Genomic DNA, 25,071 nt, shown 5'->3' on the forward strand with positions numbered 1-25,071 from the left:
GCCTATTTTAGTCCTATCACAGTCCTATTTTACAAATATGGAAACTGAGGCACAGAGAGCTTAAAGGCCAACACTTTAAACCTGGGTGTCTGAAGTTAAGCACCATGTCTTTAATTCTAGATTCAAATGCCTAACTTTAGGTGCCCACGTTTGAAAACTCTGCACTATGTGACATCACAAAGACCACAGAGGGAGTCACTATCAGAGCAGGGATTTGTCCCATTTAATCCGTGAGACCATGCTACTAAAGTTGCCCCTCCTTGTGGCTAGAGGACCTGCCTCAGTGCAGGGAGCTAGCGGTGTCCCTCGCACCATTAGCTGGGCCAGCACTGCCCTCTTCAGCTGTGAACTTAATCTGAGGTTTTTCAACACACTATGGCAGTATTGCCAGCCTCATGTTTTCAAAAAACTCATGAGTCAGACCTCAAAATGTTCCCTTCCCCCCAAATAAAAAAGTGGTCTATGCCACTCTTTACTAGGTACATAATACAAACACCCACAGACCTTTTCTGCAGAATGGAACCTTATATTTACACTATTTCCTGCACATGAATACAACCTCATGAGAACTATTTGTGGTGGCTGAACATTAGAGCTGTGCAAATCTCAGCAGTTTTGTTTCTTAAGACTTTGAGAGAACCTCTCTTTCAAGTTAAGTTTTGCATAGGGGTTTGAACCTCCAGAATATCACTGCGTTTCAGGTTTGAGCAAACCATATCCAAATTTGGAACCACCAAATTTTTCCTGGTCTGAGGTCAGAATGATGGGAAACCAAAGACTTTTGCATAGTTTCCAGTTGAAAACAAAAATTGTCCCAAGCTATCTTGAAAATCAGCCCAAGTTTGCTGAAAGTTTTGTAAAACTCAGTGATCAATCCCTTTGGCAACCCCAACTGTTATTTGTGAAAACAAGCAAACAAGGAAGCAAACAAACAACTAGAGAGACTTTGTAGAGAACCCTACTGCAGAAGTTTCACACATCACTGTAGCATTTTCAAAAAATTTAGTCAAATAATGACATAATTATTGTAGAGTGCCACAGTAATCAGTTTAATATTTTGCATGAATGAGAGGAGGAATGAAGCTATCAAAATGAGTTAACACCAATCTGTTTTGAAACAGACAAATCATAAAACTACCCTAATTGTTAGAAAATGACCAATTGTATGCACACTTGGGAAGACAGGACTAGAAGTGATTGAGTCCAGTCCCCTGCTACGGCAGGCAAGCCTTTGTATAATCAATTTTTCCCTCCGTTTGAAAAACAAATCCAGTTTTCAGTGAGTGCTGAGTTATTCTTAGCTTTGATGCTTCTATCAGCAAGAAGTGAATAACAATGTTATCATAACAACAAATTCCAAAGGCTTCACGTAAGTTCATAAAATCAAAAGGGTTTTACAGATTACATTGTTTTATCTTTCATTAGCCAAGTTAGCTGTGAAAAACAATGGAGTTCAAAGGAGTAAAAGCAGGTTGGTGACCTTCAGGTGCCTACGAAAAAGGAGCATAAAAGCAAGCATGTTGCCCTTTCCTGAGCTTTGCTTTCAGTAAGTGTATAGAGCACATCATCTACAGAACAGGAACCTATACTTTCTAGGAACACTGGTCACAGATTGACAGGTTTCAGAGTAGCAGCCGTGTTAGTCTGTATTCGCAAAAAGAAAAGGAGTACTTGTGGCACCTTAGAGACTAACAAATTTATTAGAGCATAAGCTTTTGTGAGCTACAGCTCACTTCATCAGATGCACAGATTGAATCTCTCTACAACATCAGAATAAATGAGTGCATGTCTGGATGAAAGAGTGACTAGTTATGGGCCAGATTGGCAACCAGTTTAGGTCCCGTCCAATTTACAGATATCCTACCTTCTTTGTTTGCTACTGTGGCAGTTGAGAGAATCTGAAGGGCTCGAGCTAAGAGCTTCCCAGTTTAAACACTAATGGAATGTTAGGCAGGGAGTACCCGGTAAAGAACACTTGATTCTGCAATGTTTTCCCCCAGGGGGTCGTTAGGGTGTGTCTACACGTCAATAAAAAACTCACTGCCCCGATGCTCAGAGCCCTGGTCACCCGACTCGAGCTTATGGAGCTAAAAACTGCAGTGTGGACATCTAGGCTCAGGCTGGTGGAGCCTGGGCTTTGATACCCACTCCCCTCACGAGGTTCAGAGCCTGAACTCCAGGCCAACCCCGGATAGCTATACTGCAATATTTAGCCCTGGAGCCCGAGCCCCGCAAGCCTGTGTCAGCTGACACAGGCCAGCTGTGGCCGTGCCACAGGTCTTTTATTGCAGCATAGATATGCCTTTAGAGGCCAAGTGCCACATTTTCTGTTGGTATCACTGCATTGGAGCAGAGAATCTGGCCTAATGTGTGTTGACTTTCAGACTATGCTGTGAAGACCTACCTATTTTTCCAGGCCCTCTCCACTGGGATTTATCAGGTGGTAGTGATAGGAAATGAAAGAATTTGAAGTAGAACCGTTCTAAAGACCAGAGTCTTACTGAACCCTATGATTCTTTACTGAAAGAAGATCAGGACTGAAGGGGGTCTGATGGAGAGAGTCTTATGGATGGCCTTCAAAGAAAGGGAGGAGGTGAGATCAAGCTTATAAAAGAGGAAAGACCCCAATATGTTTGAAACACCTTCAGGGATTAGCCCTTCACTAAATTAGGTCCTGATCTTGGGCACGCAGCATCTTCCAGGAGCGTATCCTTAGAGAGTTAACAGCAAAGACACCTTCGACTGTAGTGGCTAAAGTCTCCACTATACACTTGGTGCAGCGGTTTTTCAAAGTCGAACTACAAGAATAATCCAGTATGTTACTGGTCACAGCAACTGTAAATATGCTGACTAAAACTAAATCTATACAAGGAAAGATGATCCAGTGGTTAGAGCATTAACCAGGGCTGAGTTAGATTCCCGCTCTGTCACAAATATCCTGTGTGACCTTGGAAGTCACTTAGGATATCCAACTTAGGCAGTTGGAACATGCCTTCCTACCTCGCAGGGAGATACATTAAAGATTGTGAGGTGCTCAGATACTAGAGTGATGGAAGCTGGGTTAGTACCTAGCATAGGTAGGTATAAGTGTGACACATATTGTAACCCCATGCAGTATCTTTGGGCACCCTTTTATTAAATTTATGAATGATTTCTGTATGATTGTGTTTTACTCCATGGGAGAGGTTTACTACAGCTTTTCCAGGAAGTAAAAAGCAGTAGCGGGCGATTACCCCTGAGACTGTATCAACTCCTACAAGTTTCACCCCATGGGGAGGTTTGCATATGCTGGGTCAGGCTGGGTTTTCTTGGTATAAAAGGATGAGCTTGAATTGATTTATGGGCTTCTTTCAGATCCAGCAAACTGACAGGATCTTCGGTCCAAGGCAAGGGGAGGGGACACCCCTTGTGGCAGGGATGGAAAGACTTCAGCCTACTCGGGCCTCATGAGACTGATGGGTGACTCCTGGTATGTTTGGTGCGTGTTTAAAGCTGTTTATTAGGTTTTCTCTGGCATGCTTTTACCTTAAGAATAAATGTTCTTGCTTAGAAAGAGCTGTGTGGTAACTTGTAACTGCTGGCAATACACTGTTCATAGTCCTTGCACAGAAACCAATACACTGGTAGACTGGCTTCCTGGGGATATCACAGTGTAAGACAGAGCTGTACAGCCTCAAAATCCCTGGTCAGGAGGGAACAGGACAAGGGCCTCTGCCCAGAGACAGGTGATGGCTAGAGACCTAAGACCTGACTGGGCACTCCTGGAGTGGACCATGGAGGGACAAAACACGTTCAATTACCCTGAGACTGTGACAATAAGTATGTAACATAGACAGACTGATCCAGAACTTTTCATGCAGGTATACAGCACCAGCAGCAAGCACTATCTGAATGCTAAAGCTTAGCTTATTTTGCATAACTCCCAGATGCTATTAACTAGGCACACTTTGGCTTCCAAGCTCCTAGAACAATACATATTTTGTAAACAGAAAGCCTATCATTATACCAACATGCAGGTTACAAGTCATGCTAATTGAAAATTATCTGATGTCACATTCAAATTGTTATGATTATGGTGCTTAGTCCAAAGTGCCAGGTGAGAATGATTACATACTGCCTACACAGGATTTGCTTCTCCAAGTACCACACACAGCCTGTTGAGTGTATCTGCATGCATGATAAGATAGGCTGATGCACAGAGGCAAACATAAATTTGAGTCAACTCTAAGCATTCACTTACCCTTGAAATTACAAGTGTACTGCCAATTGTGGTCACTGATATTTAGATATGGGCATTGAGCCATTTGCCTGGCCAAATCTATACGCCCAACTCATTTGACTCTCACTCTGAACATAACAATACATTTGCTCGACCTTTTCCATACAAAAGAGCGTCCCACCCATAGGTATTGCCAGGAAGGATAGAGCATATGACCTTGGTTCAGAGTCAGGAACAGAGAAAGGAAAGAGAAGGAGGGAGTAGTTGCAGAGCATAATCAGAGTGAAAATGGAAAGCAAAGGAAGGGGGAAACATTGGGAATAATGGATCTTAGAACATTTCTGAAGAGGAGTCTTTGTTGGGGGGCACCAACAAGATGCAAGTGTACCAAGATGCAGAAAAAATTGGAACGAAGCCACAACCCAAAGTCACAGAGAAAATGACTGTGTCTATAACTGCTTTTCTCTGAATTGCCCACCACAGGGTTTAGGGCTAGGACTAATCCCACTTTACATATTCCATTAGTAACAGGGAAAATAGACCTAATTACAAGGTGTTCAAATTTGCAAAGAGAGTACAAAAAGAGTGGCGACAGCTGACATATGGAGAATTGCAAGGTTGAAACATGCATCTGGGGAGAACTAACAAGAACATAAAAGAATCAAAAGTGTTTTAGATAAATGAGAAAGAAAGAAAAGAAGAAGGAAATTAAGACGTCATGGTGCCTTGACTACTCATACATTGAAAATATCACAAAGCAATCACTGCATTTCCTTAACAGAATGTTTACATTTTATTAAACAGAAATAATGTTTCTCTAGAGGCATTAGGGACCTTGTAACTTTAAAAGCATATGCAGTATCCAAGTCAATTTCAGTATCTATGTTAAGAGTGTATTTCTCAAAAATATACTTGAGCGTAATTGCAGAATAGCAAGGTCCACCTGCAGCTGGCAGGGGATGGATTAGTAAATAAATAGTTCGTTCTTTGCTTTCATGCACTTATCTCCTTTAGTTCATAAACAGATTAATTGAGGTAAAATGTTTAACCAGAATGCTATGATGGGTAGTCTGGTTCTCCATTACTCTGCACTTGAGCCAATGAAGAGATATCATGGGAGTTATATTTGGGTAAGGACTACAGGACCAGTTCCCTTGTGATTAGAAAGGTAACACTTTACTAATGGCTATTCCTATGAGGGAGAATAAGATTGATGGATTGGAAAACAGAGAGAAAGAACATGGACTAGAGTGCCAGGAAGAAAGGCAAATAGACAAAAAATGTCTGATGAAATCAGATACTCTTTGTTTTATGTGAAAGTCAGCTTCAGCTATTTTTTGTTCTCTGTGTTATAATCCTGAGATGAATGCAATATCTGAAGAAGGTAAAAAATACAAAATAGTGAATTCTGCAGTGGGGAACGAAGGGGTGGAGGGCAAGGGGGCATTGCATAATCACAGTTTAGATACAAAATTAATTTTAATGCAATGATTCTGTTTTCAAACACCACAGGACTCAAATAGGCATAAAGTTCCAGCAATCAGAACCTTCTTGAGTACACAATCTGAGAAAGAGCTATGCATTCCATACCTCTCTCAGAAAGACAGTTAAAATATTTAATACTGTATTTACTATGCAGGGGGGAAAAAAGATCAAGTCAGTATTTACTAAGGAGTCAACATTCTTTTCAGACAGTTTACTAATCTTGCCAATTTCCAACTGCAAGAATAGTGCATGAAAGAAAATTAAAAAACATGTCTAGGCCAATTTTACTTATAGGATTACTGTCTGGCCTACGTAAATAGAATAAAGAGGGTTTTTCAACCTACCCTGCTCTGACATAGAGTGCTGTGATTTATTTGGCATGTAACAATATTGTTAAGCTTTATAAATGACATAGCTTAATACAGGTATACAAGAGAATGAAAACCAATGTAAACATTGGAGGGAACAGGGTCTGCACCATTATGGCATGAGCTTCAATAGCATCAGGTGCAATTTTTGAAAGCACGCAAGAGATTTAGAGTAGGGCTGGCTAGAAAACAAGAATTTCAGTTTGCAAAAAATGTCTTTTCATGTGTCTTTTCATTCTGATGTGTAACCAAAACAAGAGGAAAGAGACACCCACCCCAGAATAGCCAATAGCCCTGTGGTGTGGGAGACCGAAGTTCAATTCCCTGCTCTGGTTCCTTCCTTCCCTCCCTCACCCCACAAGAAATTCTTTCTGCTACCCGAGAAATCTTCCTGAAACAAATTTCAGTTTCAAAAATGAATTAGCATGTTCGGACAAAAAACAAGCCAAACCTTTTCTTGAAAAATTCCCAACCAGCTCCATTTAGGAGTACAAGTACCATTGCATAATGCCTTCCAGAACTCCCAAGGCACTCAAGGGCAGCAGGCATGTTGCTAATGCCACTTAAGGAATTGCAGCACACACTATCATTCACCACAAGCCAGCTCTGCTGCCTGGTTCAGGGGGAGGCTATAGCTTCATCTTCGGGTAACTGTGCTCAGAAGAGATCGTGCAATCATATCTGCAGTTGTGGTCAGCTTTGTGGCTCTTTACACCCTTCTCCCCATTGCATACCTACACAATCTAGCCCCAGTTTAGTAACCTGAGCATCTCTAACCCTCTGAACTGTCTGGAAGTCCACTAATAAATTGGATACGTTGCCAAATCAACTAATCTATTCCTAGCACCTAAAAGCAGCACATCTGGGAACGACATCACAGCATTTAATCATTAAACCTCCCAGGGTACTTTTTCAAGATTGAATATTTGTTCTCGTGTCCCAGCCCAATTCCAATATAGTTACAGAAATGTATCTAAAAATGCCCATATCACTTTCAATTGGATATAGAATTTTCTTTATATCTTGTTCTAAATGGCTGTGGTGCACTGCTCAATAACGGCCTTACTTCTCTGCAGAGGTGGAGGCATATCAGTGGTAGGTGCAATGATTTCTAAGTATATATAGGCCTAGGTTATTCCGTTGCACTTGTACAGGAAGTGCCTTTGTATAGGGAACCTCTTCCCTCAGCACACCTATGCAGCAACAAGAGCACAGGATGCTATTCTAGTACACTCCTGAACAAAAAAAAGGCCTCATCTAATGAAAGTGCTATCACTCCATAGTGCTGAGGATTTGTGGTCTGCAGTTTGGGGGCATGTTTATGTCTTTTCTACGTATACCTCCTTTTCTTCCCCAGGAACAAACACGCAGGAGGAAAGCAGTGGGTGATGGAGTAGCCATCTGCTAAGCACGAAGTGATTCCAACCCCAGGCATTCCAAACCCGGAATAGAGGCCCTCCAAAATCATGGGACTGGCTTGGGATTTTGACAATAATAAAATTTGGGTTATTTTTGTTTGGCTCCTGGTTTTTGAGCCTTTGGAGTGATATTATTGAGCTATTCTCTGTAGCCACAAGGGCAGGAAATTAACTTATTTTCCCTTCTATTTAATCATCATGAGACTCCAGGAGCTGGGGCTTTAAAATAAACCCACAAATGTTATGAGACTTCTAAACAATGGCAAGAGTTGGCAATACAGCAGGAGCCAGTAAAAGAAGTTTGCTGCCCCTGGAGAAGAGGAAGGAGAGGATAGTCTCCCTCTCCTTAAGCGTCTGTAGTCACCAATAGCTTGGCCTGCATCAGAGACCTGCCAACACAACCCTCCTGTTTCTACTAGTAGCACTTTGCTCCACTTTCCCCCAGAAGCACAAGAATTTCTGGCATAACCCACTCTCCAGAAAATAATCACGCCACCCCATGCTGGACATTAGAGAGGAGGGCACTGGGGCTGGAATATCCCCTTTACTCAGGCAAGGTCTCAGCATAGGTTGGGACTCTTCCTGGTTGTTATAGGGGCACTGTTTGGATCTCCCACTTGTACTACCACCACAGAAGCAACCACCTAGCCCCTGCCCGAACCAGAAAGTAGAGGAAGGTCCTGAAAATTAAGAATTCCATCTTCTAAGAAGGTGCTTAAATAAACAACAACAACTTAGGCCCCTTCTACCTAACACAACTGAAGTTTCACTATAAGGTATCTTGAAACTGACTAGGGCTGAAAACCACCCCTTACCTAACACAAGACACACCAATTTCCTTTTCCTAACAAAACACCTATTTTCACTCAAATGCCCTGGTCTGGGATTTTTCATGACTAGAATCTCCTCTGCCCCACCACAGATAACCATCGTAGGCCCAAATTCATGTGCCATTTTCTCATGTCTGCAAATTTTACCCTAGATATTTACTATAGCAAAGGGACAAAGGAATACCACTTTTCTGAGGCAGAAGATCCTGGGACGGGTATATGTGGGACAGAGTATGAAATTAAACAAAGGACATTTTAGGCTGCATATCTGGAAATATTTGCAAACAATGAGACCCACTGGATTGTAGAACAATCTGCCAAGGAATATGAAGGAAGTCCCTGTTCTTGAGTTATCTAAAAAGGGACTGGTCAATACACTTAAACAGCAGGGGATAAACTAGTTGGCTCAATAGATGTTTTCTAGCTCTATTTTTTTTTAATAATTGCATATTCTTATGAGAAACAAGACTAAACAAAGGCAGGGTCTCCTCTTTACCTTTGGAAGTCCTTGTTCTGTGAAATCTACACACACACAGATTTCAAATTGCTCTGCACACAGTATAGCACATGCACTGACAGTCATATAGATATGAAAGTTACATTTGTGCTTACAGAAGTAGCAGCTGCTTGTTGGTACAAAATACTCATACTGGAAAAACAGGTGACAACGAATTCAAGCGTATGCAAGTATTAAGCAAATAACTTATGAATTGCCAACAGCTGTTCCAAAGACCTCACCCTGTTTGCCACAGGTATTAATTTAAAGAATGATTCCCACACTAATTTAAACACATACACACACTCTTTCTTGGCTTCTGAGCTATTCTAGACCAGGCAGACAGTTGGTATGGTAAATTTGAAAATGACTATACTATGCATCCTCCATCCTTTTTAAAAAAAGACATACACACAGGAAAACAAGCTCAAGAGAGATATTATGAAACTTGGGGTCTAATTTTATCCTATCCGTTTATAAATAGATTTCTAAGGAGACCAAAAGAAAATAAATTTTGTTATTAAACCTTATCAGAGTTTGATGGCTTTTTTAGTGTATATTTTGTTCAGAAAAGTATGCTGTATTGAGCTTCTGTCCCAGAATTACATAGAAAGGAAGTAAAACCCCTATTTTTTCCACCATAATGGGCATGGGCATAATTAAAGGATGGAGGACAGAGATCTTAATTTTCCCCTCATATCACTGTTTTACCATGGCAACTTTAAAGAATGTGGCATTGATAAACATTATTTTTCCTTCCTATTCAATTACATCTTTTTCATATCTATAATACCAAGAAAGAATGCATCTAAATAGAGCAATATTGCCCTCTGAAATACTTAAGCTTTTCACGGTACCTTTCTACTCTGATGTCATCTCTTGCCTCATCTGAGGTGGCCTTGGCTGTTACAGCTATAGCATCCTTTTCAGGTACAGGAAGAAGAGAATGACAGGGCTCAGGGAAGTTGCTGAGGTTATGGAAAAAGCAGTGATATGATTAGTTAGTGGTAAAGAGGTTATAGGTTGATATTCTTTTGAATTAACATCTATGCTCATACTAGAAATTCAAAATTTCTTCAAAATGCACAGAAGAAAACAAATTTCATTTACCGTTTTTAAAATAAAAACCATGTTTGAGGCATTCCTGAGCTCCCAACAAAATGTTTTGCACATACACAAACCCTTAAGAAAGCTACACATATGTACTCCTAGCTTAGTACACAGATAATATATAAATGCAACCTCCGTTAACTGAATGTCTTTAGGGACACTGAATATTATCAAACAATCAAGGGCATTGTTAACATAATTAGCATGTGTACTCCCCCCCCCCGCCCCAAAGTATTCATCTTTTGTCTGTCTTCTATTTAGATTATAAATTCTTTGGGGCAGGAACCATCTTTTTGTCCTGGGTTTGTACAGTGCCTAGCACAGTGAGGCACTGCTCCATGACTAAGGCTCCTAGGTGCTGTGGTAATACAAATACTATTCAATATATCAGGGAATGGGACTGTTTTGAATAACAGTGGATCAGGATAACTGAGGTTAGAGTAATCCAGGTTGTAAGGTAGCTGAGTTTTTTAACTTTCAGATTGCAGTCTACAATGAAAACATTGCAGGCCCAATTTTTCAACTAGAGCATACCTATTTAAGGTTTCTAAGTTTAATTTACTTCACTAACTTTAGGCAATGCAGTGTGAAAATTGGGGTCATAACAGAATCACTACAGAGGAGTTTAAGAACCGGAAAGGTCAATGAAGCTGTTGAAAATCAAGATCTTTACAAGTCCCAAAAGGTCACTTCTATTATATTTACACCTTACAAGCGATTTAAAATGTCTTCCACTTAGGCCAAATTTTAGTCTAAAGTCAAAGGGAACCATGCCCACCTGAAAACCTGCACCACAAACAACAGATTTATATGTGTAAAATGTATCCCTCTGCAACCCTAGGACAATGACAACTCTGTCTCACAAAATTAATTTAAAGTAAGTACCTTTCTGTAAGTAATCCTTCAGTAACCATGTCCAGAAGTTCATTGATGTGATGTTTCTTAGGCTCAGTGAATGAAGGGGTTGGTATCTTTTCTTCGGCATCCAGCAGTGAGTTGTCATGTTCTGAATGCATCTTGCTCCATTGATTTTCAGAAGCAGCATTAAAATCTGTACTTACAAAATCCTCTTCTGACTCCATCCCTGTAATAGTTTCTGAGTAATGTTGGTTTGTATCTGTCCCTTGATCTTGAATGCTTGCTTTCAAAGCTGCATCACATTCACTAATTAATACTGTACTAGTAATACCTGTTTTAGGGGTGTCTCCAAGTTGTTCATATATAGAAGCTTCTGCCTCTGCTCTGCTTTCTTCCTTCACATCCCCCTTAGTTATATTGCTGAGTTCATGTTTAAAATCAGCCTGGGAATGATCATCGTGGCTTAGTTCATTTTTAACGTGATCTATTAATCCATGTATTGTTGCTTCTTTTCCCTGCTGTGGGTCTTGAAGATTTCCTAATATTTCCAGGCATTTTCTACTTCCCAAAGCATCCAGCATCATACATGTGTCATCCTGAGACTTAATTTCATGCCCAACATTATTGTGAGTGGATTTCTCTTGGGTTTCACCAGACAACATACAAAGATCATCTCTTTTCATGTCAGCTTTGAAGATGTCTCCTTGAACAATTGTTGATGCTGACATGTTGCAGGTACCATTGACAGTGCTTGGGTGACAATCTTTACTTTTCTTCTGCTCATTTGGCATAAAGTCCTGGCAATGATTTTCAGAAGGTATCAGATCTTCTAATTCTGCATTACATTGTACAATTAAATTAGATTCCTCTGCCTCTGGGATGGCAGCACTTTCTAAATCATTCTTCGGAACAGTGCCTGTATCTTCTGAAGAGGTCCCAGGAATAGTGGGCTGGTCCTTATTGCCATAAGATGCAGGTTCGTTTTCAGTTTCGGCACCATCAGATGAATCAGATTCCAGCTTTTCTATCTCTTGGTCCACAGGAGCTCCAGCATTCATACTGCTAGTATGTGTACCTTCCTCTGTTTCCATCTGACTGCTTTTTGTGCTGTCAGTTTTGTTGTCCAGCTTTCTTAAATTCATCAGAGGCAGTTCAACAGGTTTAGAACCATCCAATTTGGAAACTTTCTTTTCTGAAAAGGTACCTGCCTGTTTATGTTTCTCGTTTTCTGGAAGCTTTAGTTCTCTGAGCATGTCTTCTTGCTGTGCTGACTTCTCCTTGGGAACTTTGCTAAAAATCTCAGAATCCAAAGGCAACTCTTGTTTCTCTATTTCTGAGTCACTTTCTTGTCCTGCATTATTGATGCTTCCATCAACTCCTTCACCTACTGTGTTAGGCTCTGAAAAGTTCTCAGCACTTTGCAGAACAGGTATAACTTTAACCATGGGACTCTGCCCACTGCCTGCATACATTTCAGATGAAAGTTGCGGTAATTCAGCATTCAGAGCGTTGAGCACAGGTTTCTCAAATATTTTACTGAGATGCTCCCTGAAATCAGGAAAGCTGGCATCAGCACCAAAGGTCCTGGAGCTCGGAACATCATTCTCCCTTTCACAGGTTTCTGCCATCTGTTTAGAAATATTTATTTTTGTCTTGGTTATGCTATTATTCTCTTTCAAAACATTTTCAGTTTTCTCTGTGCTTCCAGAGTTTTCTAAGATCTTCCTGTACTTGTCATCTACACAGATATTTGTTGCAATTTCCTCATTACATCCTTCTTGTTTACCAGCAGATGAAAGACTCAGCAGCCTCTCTCCTAGGCTAGGAAGACTGAACAGAGGCTCCGTTGAATTGACACTTTGCTGTGCTTTGAAGTTTACATCACTTTTTCTTCCTTTAGTTTTAATTGCAGATATCTCCTTCTTCAGTTTCTCAAAATTAAATTGTGATAAGTTTCCTGCAAACTGCCCTGCATCAGCAGAATCCAGTATGGGAGAAATACTCTCTCCTTCACACTGGAAACTTTGGCCAGGAATACTTGTTTCTTTCATGGAAGTATTTTCTAAATGTGCTGCTTCACTGCTGTTTTGATCAGCTGTGCTTATTATCCCTGGTGAAATGTCTTTTAAATGAACAGGTACGGTAGCATCAGCTGTACTCTGCAAATCAGAAGCAGCTTCTAAGACATTTTGGCATGTTTTAACTACCAGCTTATTATTTAGTAACTCACCCACAATATCGTCATTCTTAGAGTTTTTAGGTTGCTGGCTAGCTTCACTATGATGATCCAATGCAAAGGTCAATGTAGAAAGAATTGGGAATTCTTCTGTTTCAGAGCTAGCAGGCAGATGCTCATTCTCGGCTTTTTTAATGCAGTTTAATGTATATGAAGCATTGTTGGGCACCACTTCCCTGTGTTCCTGTAATGCACAAGGATATTCCTTTGCACCTGAATTTGTATCTACTTTCCTATTGCTTGTTTCTGCAATAGAAGAGTCCCGTTCAAAATTTAGTTTTATATTTTCAACTTTTGGGATGATTTCACTGTCTGAAATCAGATCCTTTTTTGTTTCTAGAACTGAGCCTTTCACCAACGATCGCGTTTTTTCTTGGTTTTCTGAACTAGGTATTTGAGTATCATTCTTGTTTTTTTCATATATATTTTCTTCAGAGTCATCATCAGAACATGTTATTTCAATATCAGTTAGCGAAGTCTGTGGTATATCAGTGACACTTATTGAATTCTGTGCCCCTGGAATACAGTCAATAGCACCAGCACTGCTTACATTAGTATTGTTTGCTGTCTTACATATGCTGTCTGGCTTTTCATTTATGTCAGATTCTTTTGAAAATGCATCATCTTGACACGCTTCTTCATGATGACTGACTGAGATCAAAGAATTATTCTCCTGCTTGGGCTTGCTAGAGATCTGCCTACTGAAGCGATTTCCTTCTGCCTCTGAGTCAGTTTTACTTTGCAGAGTGCAGTCTTGCAAAGTAGCTATCTTCAGATCAGAAATATTCTGCAAATGCTCAGTGTTGCACATGTTTCCTTTCAAGCAAGCAGTACTTTTATTTGAGTCCTCCCCTGGCACTGCATCAGGATTATATTTGAATGGCTCTGGCTCTAGCGCAGAAGGTGCTGTTTGAGGGCTGCTTGTAATGTCTAGAGACATATCTGATTTGCTTCTGCATACGTCCTGACAGTCACTCTGATAACTTAACTCCACTAAATGCTCATTTTTCTGAGCCATTTCTTTATATTCCTGTTCATCACTACTTGTGACAGTTTTCAGATTGCTTTGGTCTTTGTGTTTTTCAAATCCTATATTTGAAATGTGCCGTTGACTATTTCTGGCAGCAAAGTTCAGGTTCTCTCTTTGCTCTGTTTTTGGAAAGGTTATTGAAACATCTGCCATTTCTTGCTTTTCTTTAATACAGCTTTTAAGGGTCTCTGAAGAGCCATCTTTGTCACTCTCGGATGGCTGTTTATTCTCAGTTATGCTGCTATCATGGGATTCTTCTAAGCTCCACTGGTTTTGCCAGGGACTGAACTCCACAGTATTTGCTGATGCTTGAGAGATTTCAGAATGAGCCACTCGCATACTTTTGTTACCTTTTGCAGCCATTTGTTCCTGCTGAACTTGCTTTGGTGTGTCAGATGTGCATTCTTTTTTCAGTGCCAAATCTTTATCTACATAGCTGTCCACTTCAGCTCTGCATTCCTCCGGCTTAATTTCATTCTTTTCTTTAATGTCTACAGCACTGCTTTGTTCAACAATAGTTACAGGTACGCACGGAGGATCACTATTAGGCACCTCCACTACTTGTCTGTTCCATTCTTTGCTTTCACAAATACACGAGGCCTCCTGAATTTTTGCTGTGTGTAGTGCAACACAGTCAGTAGTTCCTATCAATTCACTTAAGCCCTGATGTGCAAGTTCTGATTTGGGAGTCTGTATATTTTCTTCAGACCCTTCATTGCTTTGAAACATTTCTTGATGCTTTGTTTTGCACTCAAACTCCAATTTAGAATCTTGAGCAAAAGTGTGTTCCCAGGATTCATCTTGCTTAGTTTGCATAATATTACTGTCCTGAGAGTGCAGAAGTGGTGAACCATGTGCATTAACTGAACAAACCTTTTCAGTCATTTTACAGTCTAGCAAGGCTAAAGTTTTGTCTTCTGTGTCAGAGGTAAAATGATCAAAACTCAGAGGGCATTCTTCCCTGCCTAACTGTGGAGTTTCCACAAGTGGAAAGCTGCACTTTGAGGACAAGTCATGTGTGGCAATTGCTTTCTCTTTGTTCATTTGTTGTTCAGGTTCACACTGGAAACAGGGTGAATTATCTTCAGCTACTTTCAAGTGACTCTCTGAATTCAGATGCTTTTCCACAGCTTTTTCATTTATGTCACTGTTTAAAGTCTTGTCTGAAAAGCTGATTTCTTTGAAATCACTCCCCCAGTTGGCATCCTTCCTGTCCTGCTTGTTGCTATCATCAAAGTTCAATAGCACCCCTTCTGCCTCATTTAACCCTTCTGGTGATGCACTGGTTGCTATAACTTCCTCTGTTCTGTCCTTTCCCATAGAGTCTTCAGTTTTTTCTGCAGATACTTTAACGACAGTTTCTTTTAGATTCAGCTCTGTGGATTTACTCCCATAAGTTAAATCCAATACATATTTTTCCAGTGCCAATCTTTCAGGTACCATGGAATCTTCCTTGGTGGAATTCATAGCATTTTCTACACCAGAAAGAAGGATGTTTTCTATTGACGCAATATCAGCTTTTATTGTTTCATTAATGCTATCTTGATCTTTGGTGTTTTTAGATGTGAGATCTGGTTTTTGCTCTCCCTCTACCTTAAGCAACAGAGGCATGTTGAAAGGTTCATTGCTAACAAACAAATTCACCTTTTGAGGCTCTCTTTCAAACCTGGGCTCCACTGCTTCAGAAATTGTTTTTTGTGCTTTACTTCTACCTGGATCTTGGTGTTCATTTGCAGACACAGATTCCCCTGGAGGTTCATCTGGCTTTGGTACCAGGAACAGGTCCAAAGGGTTAAAAGCCAAACCTGGCTTTAAACTGCAAGCTGATAGTTGCTTCCCATTGTTTTCAGAGAGATGTAGGGTTGGGTCATTCCTTTTAGTTGTAGTTATATCTCCTCTACCTAAACTGTTGACATCACTGAGCTCAGGGTTATCAACCAAACTCTGAACATTCACAACTGCTCCATATTTTTTACTGTCTGAGCCTCCTGTTGTGGGATAATTTAGGATTAAGGTTTCCTTTTTCATTAACAGTCTATGTGTGCCATCTGTTTTCTGTCCAGCTCGCTGTATTACAGTCTGCTCCTTATGACCCACTTCCAAAAATCCTGGCCCCTGCTTGGCCTCTTGAGTGGTAAAGTAATCTGCTTCTTTACCCTGGGGTAATGAGACAGCATGCAAATCCTTCTTGCCATCCAGCTGTTCACTCTGCCATAATGGTTCTAATTCACATGAATTTGTTTGTGTAACTCCTTGTGTCAAAGTAGCTTCTGCAGAAGGACTAGATTCTAAGCTTGTATTTTCTGGATCATTCTCACTCTTTTTGATAGAAGAGGCAGCAATATTGTCACTTGCTGGGCCACTCTCCACAAATATAGCATCTGCTGTTCCTATTTCTTTGTCATCCACAGTGTTTGGGGAAGGCACCGTTACAATACTCTTTGGGGTTGGTAAATCATCACTGCAGTCCGTGAGATTTGATGTGACATATTCTTTGGCACATTCTGCTAAAGGCATGGAGCTAGATAGGCTTCTCCCCTTTGCTTCTGCAGCCTCTATTAATAAGTCAGAACCAGTTTGTCCTCCATGTTCTTGCAGGATATTACGCTGTGCCGTCACTTCTGCAGACACTGCACATGAATTTGGATCAGATAAACCTTCAGCAGTGTGGCTACCGATGCCTTCATTACTGCTGCTGCCAACAATGGAAATGTTTATTCGTTTCATATCAGCAAAGAAAGTGGAGCAAAACATAAAAACAATTCATGCCACTGAGGTTTCAAAGCCATGCAGTACATGCATTGAAAAGTTGACAATCTGCTTTCAAGAGGCAAGATATCAGAGGCACACTCTATAGAGATCCAAAAACTCACTGAACTGAAATATACTTCCTCAGCCTTGTCTACTATCCGTCATACTTGTCTTATGTTTTTACCTCTCCACAGATTTGGTATTAATAATTTAATTCCTACACTAATATGTTTTTTCCTCCAAAATGTTGACAGAAAAACATGAAAAAAATTATGAGAAAGAGAACTGGACCAAAAAAATAAAAAAAAATCCTCAATTTTGCAGTTCCTCCTAGCATAGACCTACCAGTGGAGCTAGAAATGTTTGTTCAGGGTTAAAGGACCGGATGTCCCTGATCATCATCATCATTATTTTGTAGTGCTTTTCTTGATCTTATTCAATTAAGCAATAAGGGCCACATCTACTAAAACACTTACTTCTGGTTGTGGTGCTTACTTCTGTGAGTACAACAATCCCATTGATTTCACTGCGATTAGTGATACTAATAACCGCTGCACCGGGTAATAAGGGTTTGCAAAATCTGGCCTTAAGACATGACTGTGTTACTGCATAAAACTGCATTTAAGCACAGTTGAGGCTAGTCGAGGCTAAAGGTTTCCGCCCACAAACCTGCATTGCCATGCAATAATACATACTTTGTTTGTACCTTTTTGATATGTTGTTTGTTTTTTCAATACATAGAAGAAATAACTGCTTGCAATAGCTATTTTCCCCCTCAGAGAAAGGTTGAGGAAGAAGAAATGAAGAGAATAAGATTGAGAGTGTCTGTGTAGGAGGGAATAGGATATTTTCTATGATTTATCTCCATATTCATTTCACTTAAAATTAAGGCTGTCGATTAATCGCAGTTAACTTATGCGATTAACTCATAAAAATTAATCACGATTAAAAATTTTTTTAAAAACGAACAGCATGCTGGGAATAATTAAGAAAGGGATGGATCATAGGACAGAAAACATCATGTTGCCTCTATATATATCCATGGTATGCCCACATCTTGAATACTGTGTGCAAATGTAGTCACCTCATCTCAAAAAAGATATATTGGAATTGGAAAAGGTCCAGAAAAGGGCAACAACAATGACTGGGGTATGGAATGGCTTCCGTTTGAGGAGAGATTAATAAGACTGGGACTTTTCAGCTTGGAAAAGAGATGGCTAAGGGGAGAGCAAAAAGAAAAGGAGTACTTGTGGCACCTTAGAGACTAACAAATTTATTTGAGCATAAGCTTTCGTGAGCTACAGCTCACTTCATCGGATGCTAAGGGGAGAGATGATTGAGGTCTACAAAATCATGACTGGTGTAGAGAAAGTAGATAAGGAAGTGTTGTTTACTACTTCTCATAACACAAGAACTAGTTTCAGAGTAGCAGCCGTGTTAGTCTGTATTCGCAAGAACTAGAACTAGGGATCACCAAATGAAATTAATAGGCAGGAGGTTTAAAACAAATAAAAGGAAGTATTTCTTCACACAATGCACAGTCAACCTGTGGAACTCCTTGCCAGAGGATATTGTGAAGGCCAAACCAAAACTGGGTTCAAAAAAGAACTAGATAAATTCATGGAGGATAGGTCCATCAATGACTATTAGTCAGGATGGCAGGAACGGTGTCCCTAGCCTCTGTTTGCCAGAAGCTGGGAATGAGTAACAGGGGATGGATCACTTGATGATTACCTTTTCTGTTCATTCTCTCTGGGGCACCTGGCACTGGCCACTGTCAGAAGACAGGATACTGGGATAGATGGACCTTTGAGGGGATTTGATAGCTGCTTTCAACTACCTGAAAGGGGGTTCCAGAGAGGATGGATCTAGACTGTTCTCAGTGATAGGAGATGACAGAACGAGGAGTAATGGTCTCAAGTTGCAGTGGAGGAGGTTTAGGTTGGATATTAGGAAAAACTTTTTCACTCGGAGGGTGGTGAAACACTGGAATGTGTTATCTAGGGAGATGGTGGAATCTCCTTCCTTAGAAGTTTTTAAGGTCAGGCTTGACAAAGCCCTGGCTGGGATGATTTAGTTGGGGATTGGTCCTGTTTTGATCATGGGGTTGGACTAGATGACCTCCTGAGGTCCCTTCCAACCCTGATATTCTACGGTTCTATGATTCTATGACCCAGTAGGGCCATTCTTATGTTCTTATGATTAATCACCATTTTAATTGCATTGTTAAACAGTAGACTACCAACTGAAATTTATTAATTAAATATTTACGGATGTTTTTCTATATTTTCAAATACATTGATTTTCAGTTACAACATAGAATACTAAGTGTACACTGCTCACTTTATATTATTTTTATTACAAATATTTGCAATGTAAAACCGATAAACAAAAGGAACAGTATTTTTCAATTCACCTCATACAAGTACTGTAGTGCAATCTCTTTATCATGAAAGTGCAACTTACAAATGTAGATTGTTTTTGTTACATAACTGCACTAAAAAAAAAAATGCAAAACTTTAGAGCCTACAAGTCCACTCAGTTCAGCCAATCTCTAAGACAAACAAATTTGTTTATATTTACAGGAGATAATGCTGCCCACTTCTTATTTACAAAGTCACCAGAAAGTGAGAACAGGCGTTCACAGGAGACTTTTGTAGCCATAATTGCCTGCTATTTACATGCCAGATATGCTAAACATTCGAATCCCCTTCATGCTTTGGCCACCATTCCAGAGGACACGCTTCCATGCTTATGACGCTCATTAAAAAAATAATGCGTTAATTAAATTTGTGACTGAACTCCTTGAGGGAGAATTGTATGTCTCTGACTCTATTTTACCCGCATTCTGCCATATATTTCATGTTATATTAGTCTTGGATGATGACTCAGCACATATTGTTCATTTTAAGAACACTTTCACTGCAGATTTGACAAAACTCAAAGAAGGTACCAATGTGAGATTTCTAAAGATAGCTACAGCACTCGACCCAAGGTTTAGGAATCTGAAGTGCCTTCCAAAATCTGAGAGGGATGAGGTGTGGAGGATGCTTTCAGAAGTCTTAAAAGAGCAAGACTCCAATGAGGAAACTACAGAACCCGAACCACCAAAAAAGAAAATCAGCCTTCTGCTGGTGGCATCTAACTCAGATGATGAAAATGAACATGTGTCGGTCCACACTGCATTGGATTGTTATTGAGCAGAACCCATCATCAGCATGGATGCATGTCCTCTGGAATGGTGGTTGAAGCGTGAAGGGACATATGAATCTTTAGTGCATCTGGCATGTAAATATTTTACGATGCCAGTTACAACAGTGCAATGAGAATACCTGTTCTCACTTTCAGGTGACATTTTGAACAAGAAGGGGGCAGCATTATCTCCTGCAAATCTAAACAAACTTGTTTGTCTGAACGATCGGCTAAACAAGAAATATGACTCAGTGGACTTGTAGGGTCTAAAGTATTACACTGTTTTATTTTTGAATGCAGTTATTTTTTTGTACATTATTCTACATTTGTAAGTTCAACTTTCATGATAAAGAGACTGCACTACAATATTTGTATTATGTAAACTGAAAAAGACAATTCTTTTGTTTTTTTTACAGTGCAAATACTTGTAATCAAAAATAAATATAAAGTGAGCACTGTATACTTTGTATTCTGTTTTGTAATTTAAATCAATATATTTTAAAATGTAGAACACATCCAAAAATATTTAAATAAATGGTATTCTATTATTGTTTAACATTGAGATTAATCGCAATTTTATTTTTTTTAATCGCATGATTAATCACAATTAATTTTTTTAATCACTTGACAGGCCTACTTAAAATCACTAACAATACACCATAAATTTCAGGGTGCTGGGAAAGTTTGAAAATCTATGCACTGGTGGGAAGTTTTGGTGTGGCTTGGGAAAATACCAAGTGTTTATATCTGCTAGAAACATGCTCATAATGAATTCAGAGGTAGTAAAACTCAGTTTATAATATTTAGAAATGGTATACTGTGCTTTACACACTCAAAGCACTAGACAAACTTTAAGGCCTGGCTGCCTCTGCAGGGATCGGCATGGATTAGAGTTAAGGTTGCCACTGTCCAGGTTTTCCCAGGATCATCCCTCTTTTGAGGTAGCTGTCTGGGAAATCTGGAAGAGTGCTCAGTACACATTGCAAACATTTCAGTTTTATAAATTCAGGATCGTCAGGGTTGTCCTCATTTTTGGTACTTCAGAAGTGGAAACTCTAACTGGACCCTAACTGATTAATCCTTGCAAGACATGTGATGTAGGTGAGTATGATCATCTCCACTGTACACATGGAATAACCCAGGCAGAGAAGGGAAGAGACTTATTCAGAGTCACACACTGAGTCAGTGCCAAAATGGTTAGAACTCACTATTGCCTAGCTTGTAGTAGGTCTACATTTAGTCCACTACTATACCACACTGAGCCTCAGGTGACTAGTGAAGTAGAATGAAAACCTCAGATTGTTGTAATGCACTACAAGGTGCAAACTGCTATTGCAGTTGTAGTAAAAATCTCTCTTTGTACTGTGAAACTGTCCTGTAGTCCAAATGACTTCCCTATAAGCAAGTTCCAGGATACTACCCTATTCCTAAACACTACAAAATAGTTTCCCCAAACCCCCCAAGATTTGTTTTTTATAAGACTGGTTTCTTTTCAAGGCTCATCAACTTTAAATGGCCTGCCCCCTGGATTTGCATGTCTTAAAGATGAACTACAAATCAAAAGTAAAATCTCAGTCAAGACCAGAAATGTGTGCTTAATTCTATTAAGCAAGCTGCAGGGAATCAATCAATCAGTATTAATTTACAAACTGAATTGGTAACATTAAGGGGCTTTACAAATTATTTATTATTATCTGGGATTAAGTCAATTTTCATTTTAGCTTTTTGTTCCTTTAGCAGTTCACCTCTTCCTTAAAGAAATTATTTAGTGGAAGTTGTTGCATGCCTAAGAGCTGGTCTTCACCTAAAACTTAGGTTAGCCTAGTTACGTAGCTCAGAGGTCACAAAAATTCACCACCATGAGACTGAGAACTGGGTGGTGTGGGAAATGATGGTACTTACAGGCACTTATGTAATGATAGATGTCATTTAATAGTGTTTCCAACACATTAACCCCAGATTATGAACTGAATTATCCAACAGCTCAATAGTTAAAAAGATTAATGGTGGGAAATCAGAAAGAAGAAGTCAGATTCAGATAAAGAAAAACTGACAAGGGCATAAATTCTAATAGAGTTCTGCTGCTGACTGGAGTATCTCAGAGAGCTGATAAATGCATGTGACATCACAACAGACTGATATTTACAGAGTCCACATTGTGTAAGGTCAAACATCTGTAAATGAGTGTGTCATTGTTTCATTTTCTTGAATATGGATCTGTGAGTTCTTGATCTGTCTAATGCCATGTGGGTAGCTATTTTCAAGAGCTAAATTAGCAGACTCACTCACCAGAGCAGATTTTTTTTCTTGAAAATCTGTACGCCAGACTGTTTAACACTGTCTGAATTATAGCACACAAATATCCCTTTATGGCCTTGGTGTTTGATCTAAAGGTAAAATCTTGCCCATCTTATTCATGCCAGTAAGACAAGTAGGGTGACCAGACGCCCTGATATTAGGGGCTTTGTCTTATATAGGCAACCTGTTCTCCCCAACTCCCCCCGGTTCCGATTTTTCACACTTGCAATATGGTCACCCTAAAGACAAGTATGATTTGTATATAAGTTTTAAACCTTAAGTGTATCCTACACAGAATCAACTGACAATGATAGCATATGTTGTACTGACAACATAGGTAACTAGTTCTTACTCTTTGTCTTCTACCATATTGCAATTTGTCTTAAATTTTTATTCTGGGCTGCAATAGAGGAGTTAAAAAACATATTTCCTAGCTATAATCCAACCTCTGTGAAAAAATATTATTCATCAGTATTTACAAGGAGGGAATATATATATATATTTCCATTATTTCAGTAATGTGGCATGATTAAAAGATGCTATCCCCCTGAAAGTCCTTTACAAATGTAAAATAAATGTATATCCTCTACTGGGGTTACTTGGTCTTTCTTTGTACATAATCTGTTTTTGCTTGGTATCCTTAAAGGACAATTCATACCAAACGGGTAATATTTAAAATGAGAAACACAGGTACATGCAAATGAGAAAGTGTAAAAGAACATAAAGCAGGTCTTCATTGCTTCAGTATAGCTTAAGGCATGAAAGCTTACGCTCAAATAAATTTGTTAGTCTCTAAGGTGCCACAAGTACTCCTTTTCTTTTTTTGCAAATACAGACTACCAGGGCTGCTACTATGAAACCTATCATTGTTGCATTCAGTGAAAGATACATCAGGCTGTAATCCTGCAAAGTTCTATGCACATGTTTAACTTTAAGCATGTGAGAATACCATTGCATTAAAATGTGCTCAATGGGGATTACTCAAATGCTTCAAGTTAAGTATATGCTTGAGTCTTTGCAGGATTGGGCCTAAAGTTTCAAACATATAAACATTACCCTAAAATTATAGTCTCTAATAATAATATTATTCTAAATTCTTATTTGGCTAAAATTATTTAAAGTTATTTTCCATAAGACAGAAGTGCAGAGAAATATAGCTTGCTTGCAGTCAAACATTTAAAGAGCCCTGTCACTACAAAAGTTATAAGTATGCAGCCTGCTACACCTCTTAGAACATACTGTGACAGAAGTAGACTGCTTTGTAATTTATTAAACACTGTATGTTGACCTGGTTGTTGGGATATTTACTGTATAACTGTATTGGGTTAAATATTGAAATGTTTACTGTATAACATGTGGGGGTTAAATCAACAGGGATGATGGGAAAACAAGAAGGAAGGTGAACCAAAGGCTCAAGAGAAGACATCCCTTAGTAGACACTTCAGGGTTGTTAAGAGACAATGCCCAAACTATTAGCTGTGTAATTCTGACTCCAGCCAAGTTACAAAACTTGTTTTACTACATACAGTATTCTAATGGTGATTAAGGACAGCTTCAGGATAACTTAGTTTACTTTATAAATTATTTATTGTTAGTTAACAACATATTCATGATGCTGTAATCTAGCCTGGTTGAATTCTCTGTCACAGCAACTGATCCCCGGTCTCTGTGTGGGAAACAGCCTAAGAGCCACAGCAAATATGGCACTGAATAAGGTCTTGCAGGATGCATGGCAACTTGAAACCTCCTACTGATGCTTAGCTCTTTATAGCACAGGGCTGACCTCCAAACTGTGGATCCCACAGGATTTGTCTGGATCATTGAGGACTGGCATGAGGCTAAGATCATCCATGCAGAAGCCTTCTGCCTCAGCACTTGCTCTGGGACTCTGGTGCCCTCCTGACAGCAGGCTCCAAAGGAGCATATACTAAGGCTTCCCTTGGCAACGGCTGCTACTGAGATTTTCTTAAAGAGAGGCTCTTGATCTGTATTACCTTTCCTGGTCAAACTTCATAGGGCCTACAGGGGTATGATGTGCTTCCTGATCCCCACCCACATCCCTACCAACAGCCCACTCTGCTCACTTTCCCCATACAGATCTCCTGCCCACTTTCCCTATACAGATCCCTGGGAGGCTGGTACAATGAAGGTGTGAGCAGAGTCCCCACTGCATATGTACTGGGGGAAATGATCTGGCTATGTATTAGTTACATCAAGGCCAAGGCAAAGTTTGGGATTGGCTAAGAACTCCCCAACAGTCCTACTGCATCTGAAGAGATGAATGGAGGGGGACGAATAATTGCTGTTAAAGAGGATATTTAGTACTATAAAAGGGAAAGAGAATCTAAAATCAGAACCTTTCTTTGCATACTGAAGTTAAGTGCCTCTCCAGTAAAATTGATTTTTCCATATGTTACACACTGATATTCTAACAGGAGAATGCAGGCCATGCACAATGAATATTAAAACACTTTACAGATTGTTATACAGTTTTTCTGTTTAGGTCTATCTACATGCATGGAAGAGATGCGGTTAAAGTAGTATGAAAGAATGAGAGTTTAAAATAAACAAACTGGAATCTGAAATATTTGTGAACATCAGGTCTCTTCTTTTTATTGTCATTGTTTTAATTTTGCCAGGATGTAATAGTTTAAACAAAACATAACTGGCTATGTGCCAGCAATTTAAAGAGTGGGGGTTACCGAAACCTCTATTGCCCAAATTACCCTCTACCATCCAGGATGTCTTCTGAAACAAGAATTATTCTTTCCTAAATTTTC

General features: G+C 39.6%; 1 protein-coding gene across 4 annotated transcripts in view; it reads right to left on the reverse strand.

The window, feature by feature from the left end:
- TACC2 (transforming acidic coiled-coil containing protein 2) overlaps nucleotides 1-25,071 on the reverse strand; it is a 180,784-nt gene that overhangs the window by 127,072 nt on the left and 28,641 nt on the right. For all 4 annotated transcript variants that reach the window (XM_043518272.1, XM_043518275.1, XM_043518274.1 and 1 more), the window contains exons 4-5: nucleotides 10,812-16,745; nucleotides 9,674-9,784 (exon numbers count right to left, since the gene is read on the reverse strand). In XM_043518272.1, coding sequence (XP_043374207.1) covers nucleotides 9,674-9,784; nucleotides 10,812-16,745 — 6,045 coding nt within the window. The remainder of the gene's footprint in view (nucleotides 1-9,673; nucleotides 9,785-10,811; nucleotides 16,746-25,071) is intronic.

This window comes from Dermochelys coriacea, chromosome 7 (assembly GCF_009764565.3).
Source record: "Dermochelys coriacea isolate rDerCor1 chromosome 7, rDerCor1.pri.v4, whole genome shotgun sequence".
NCBI lineage: Eukaryota > Metazoa > Chordata > Testudines > Dermochelyidae > Dermochelys > Dermochelys coriacea.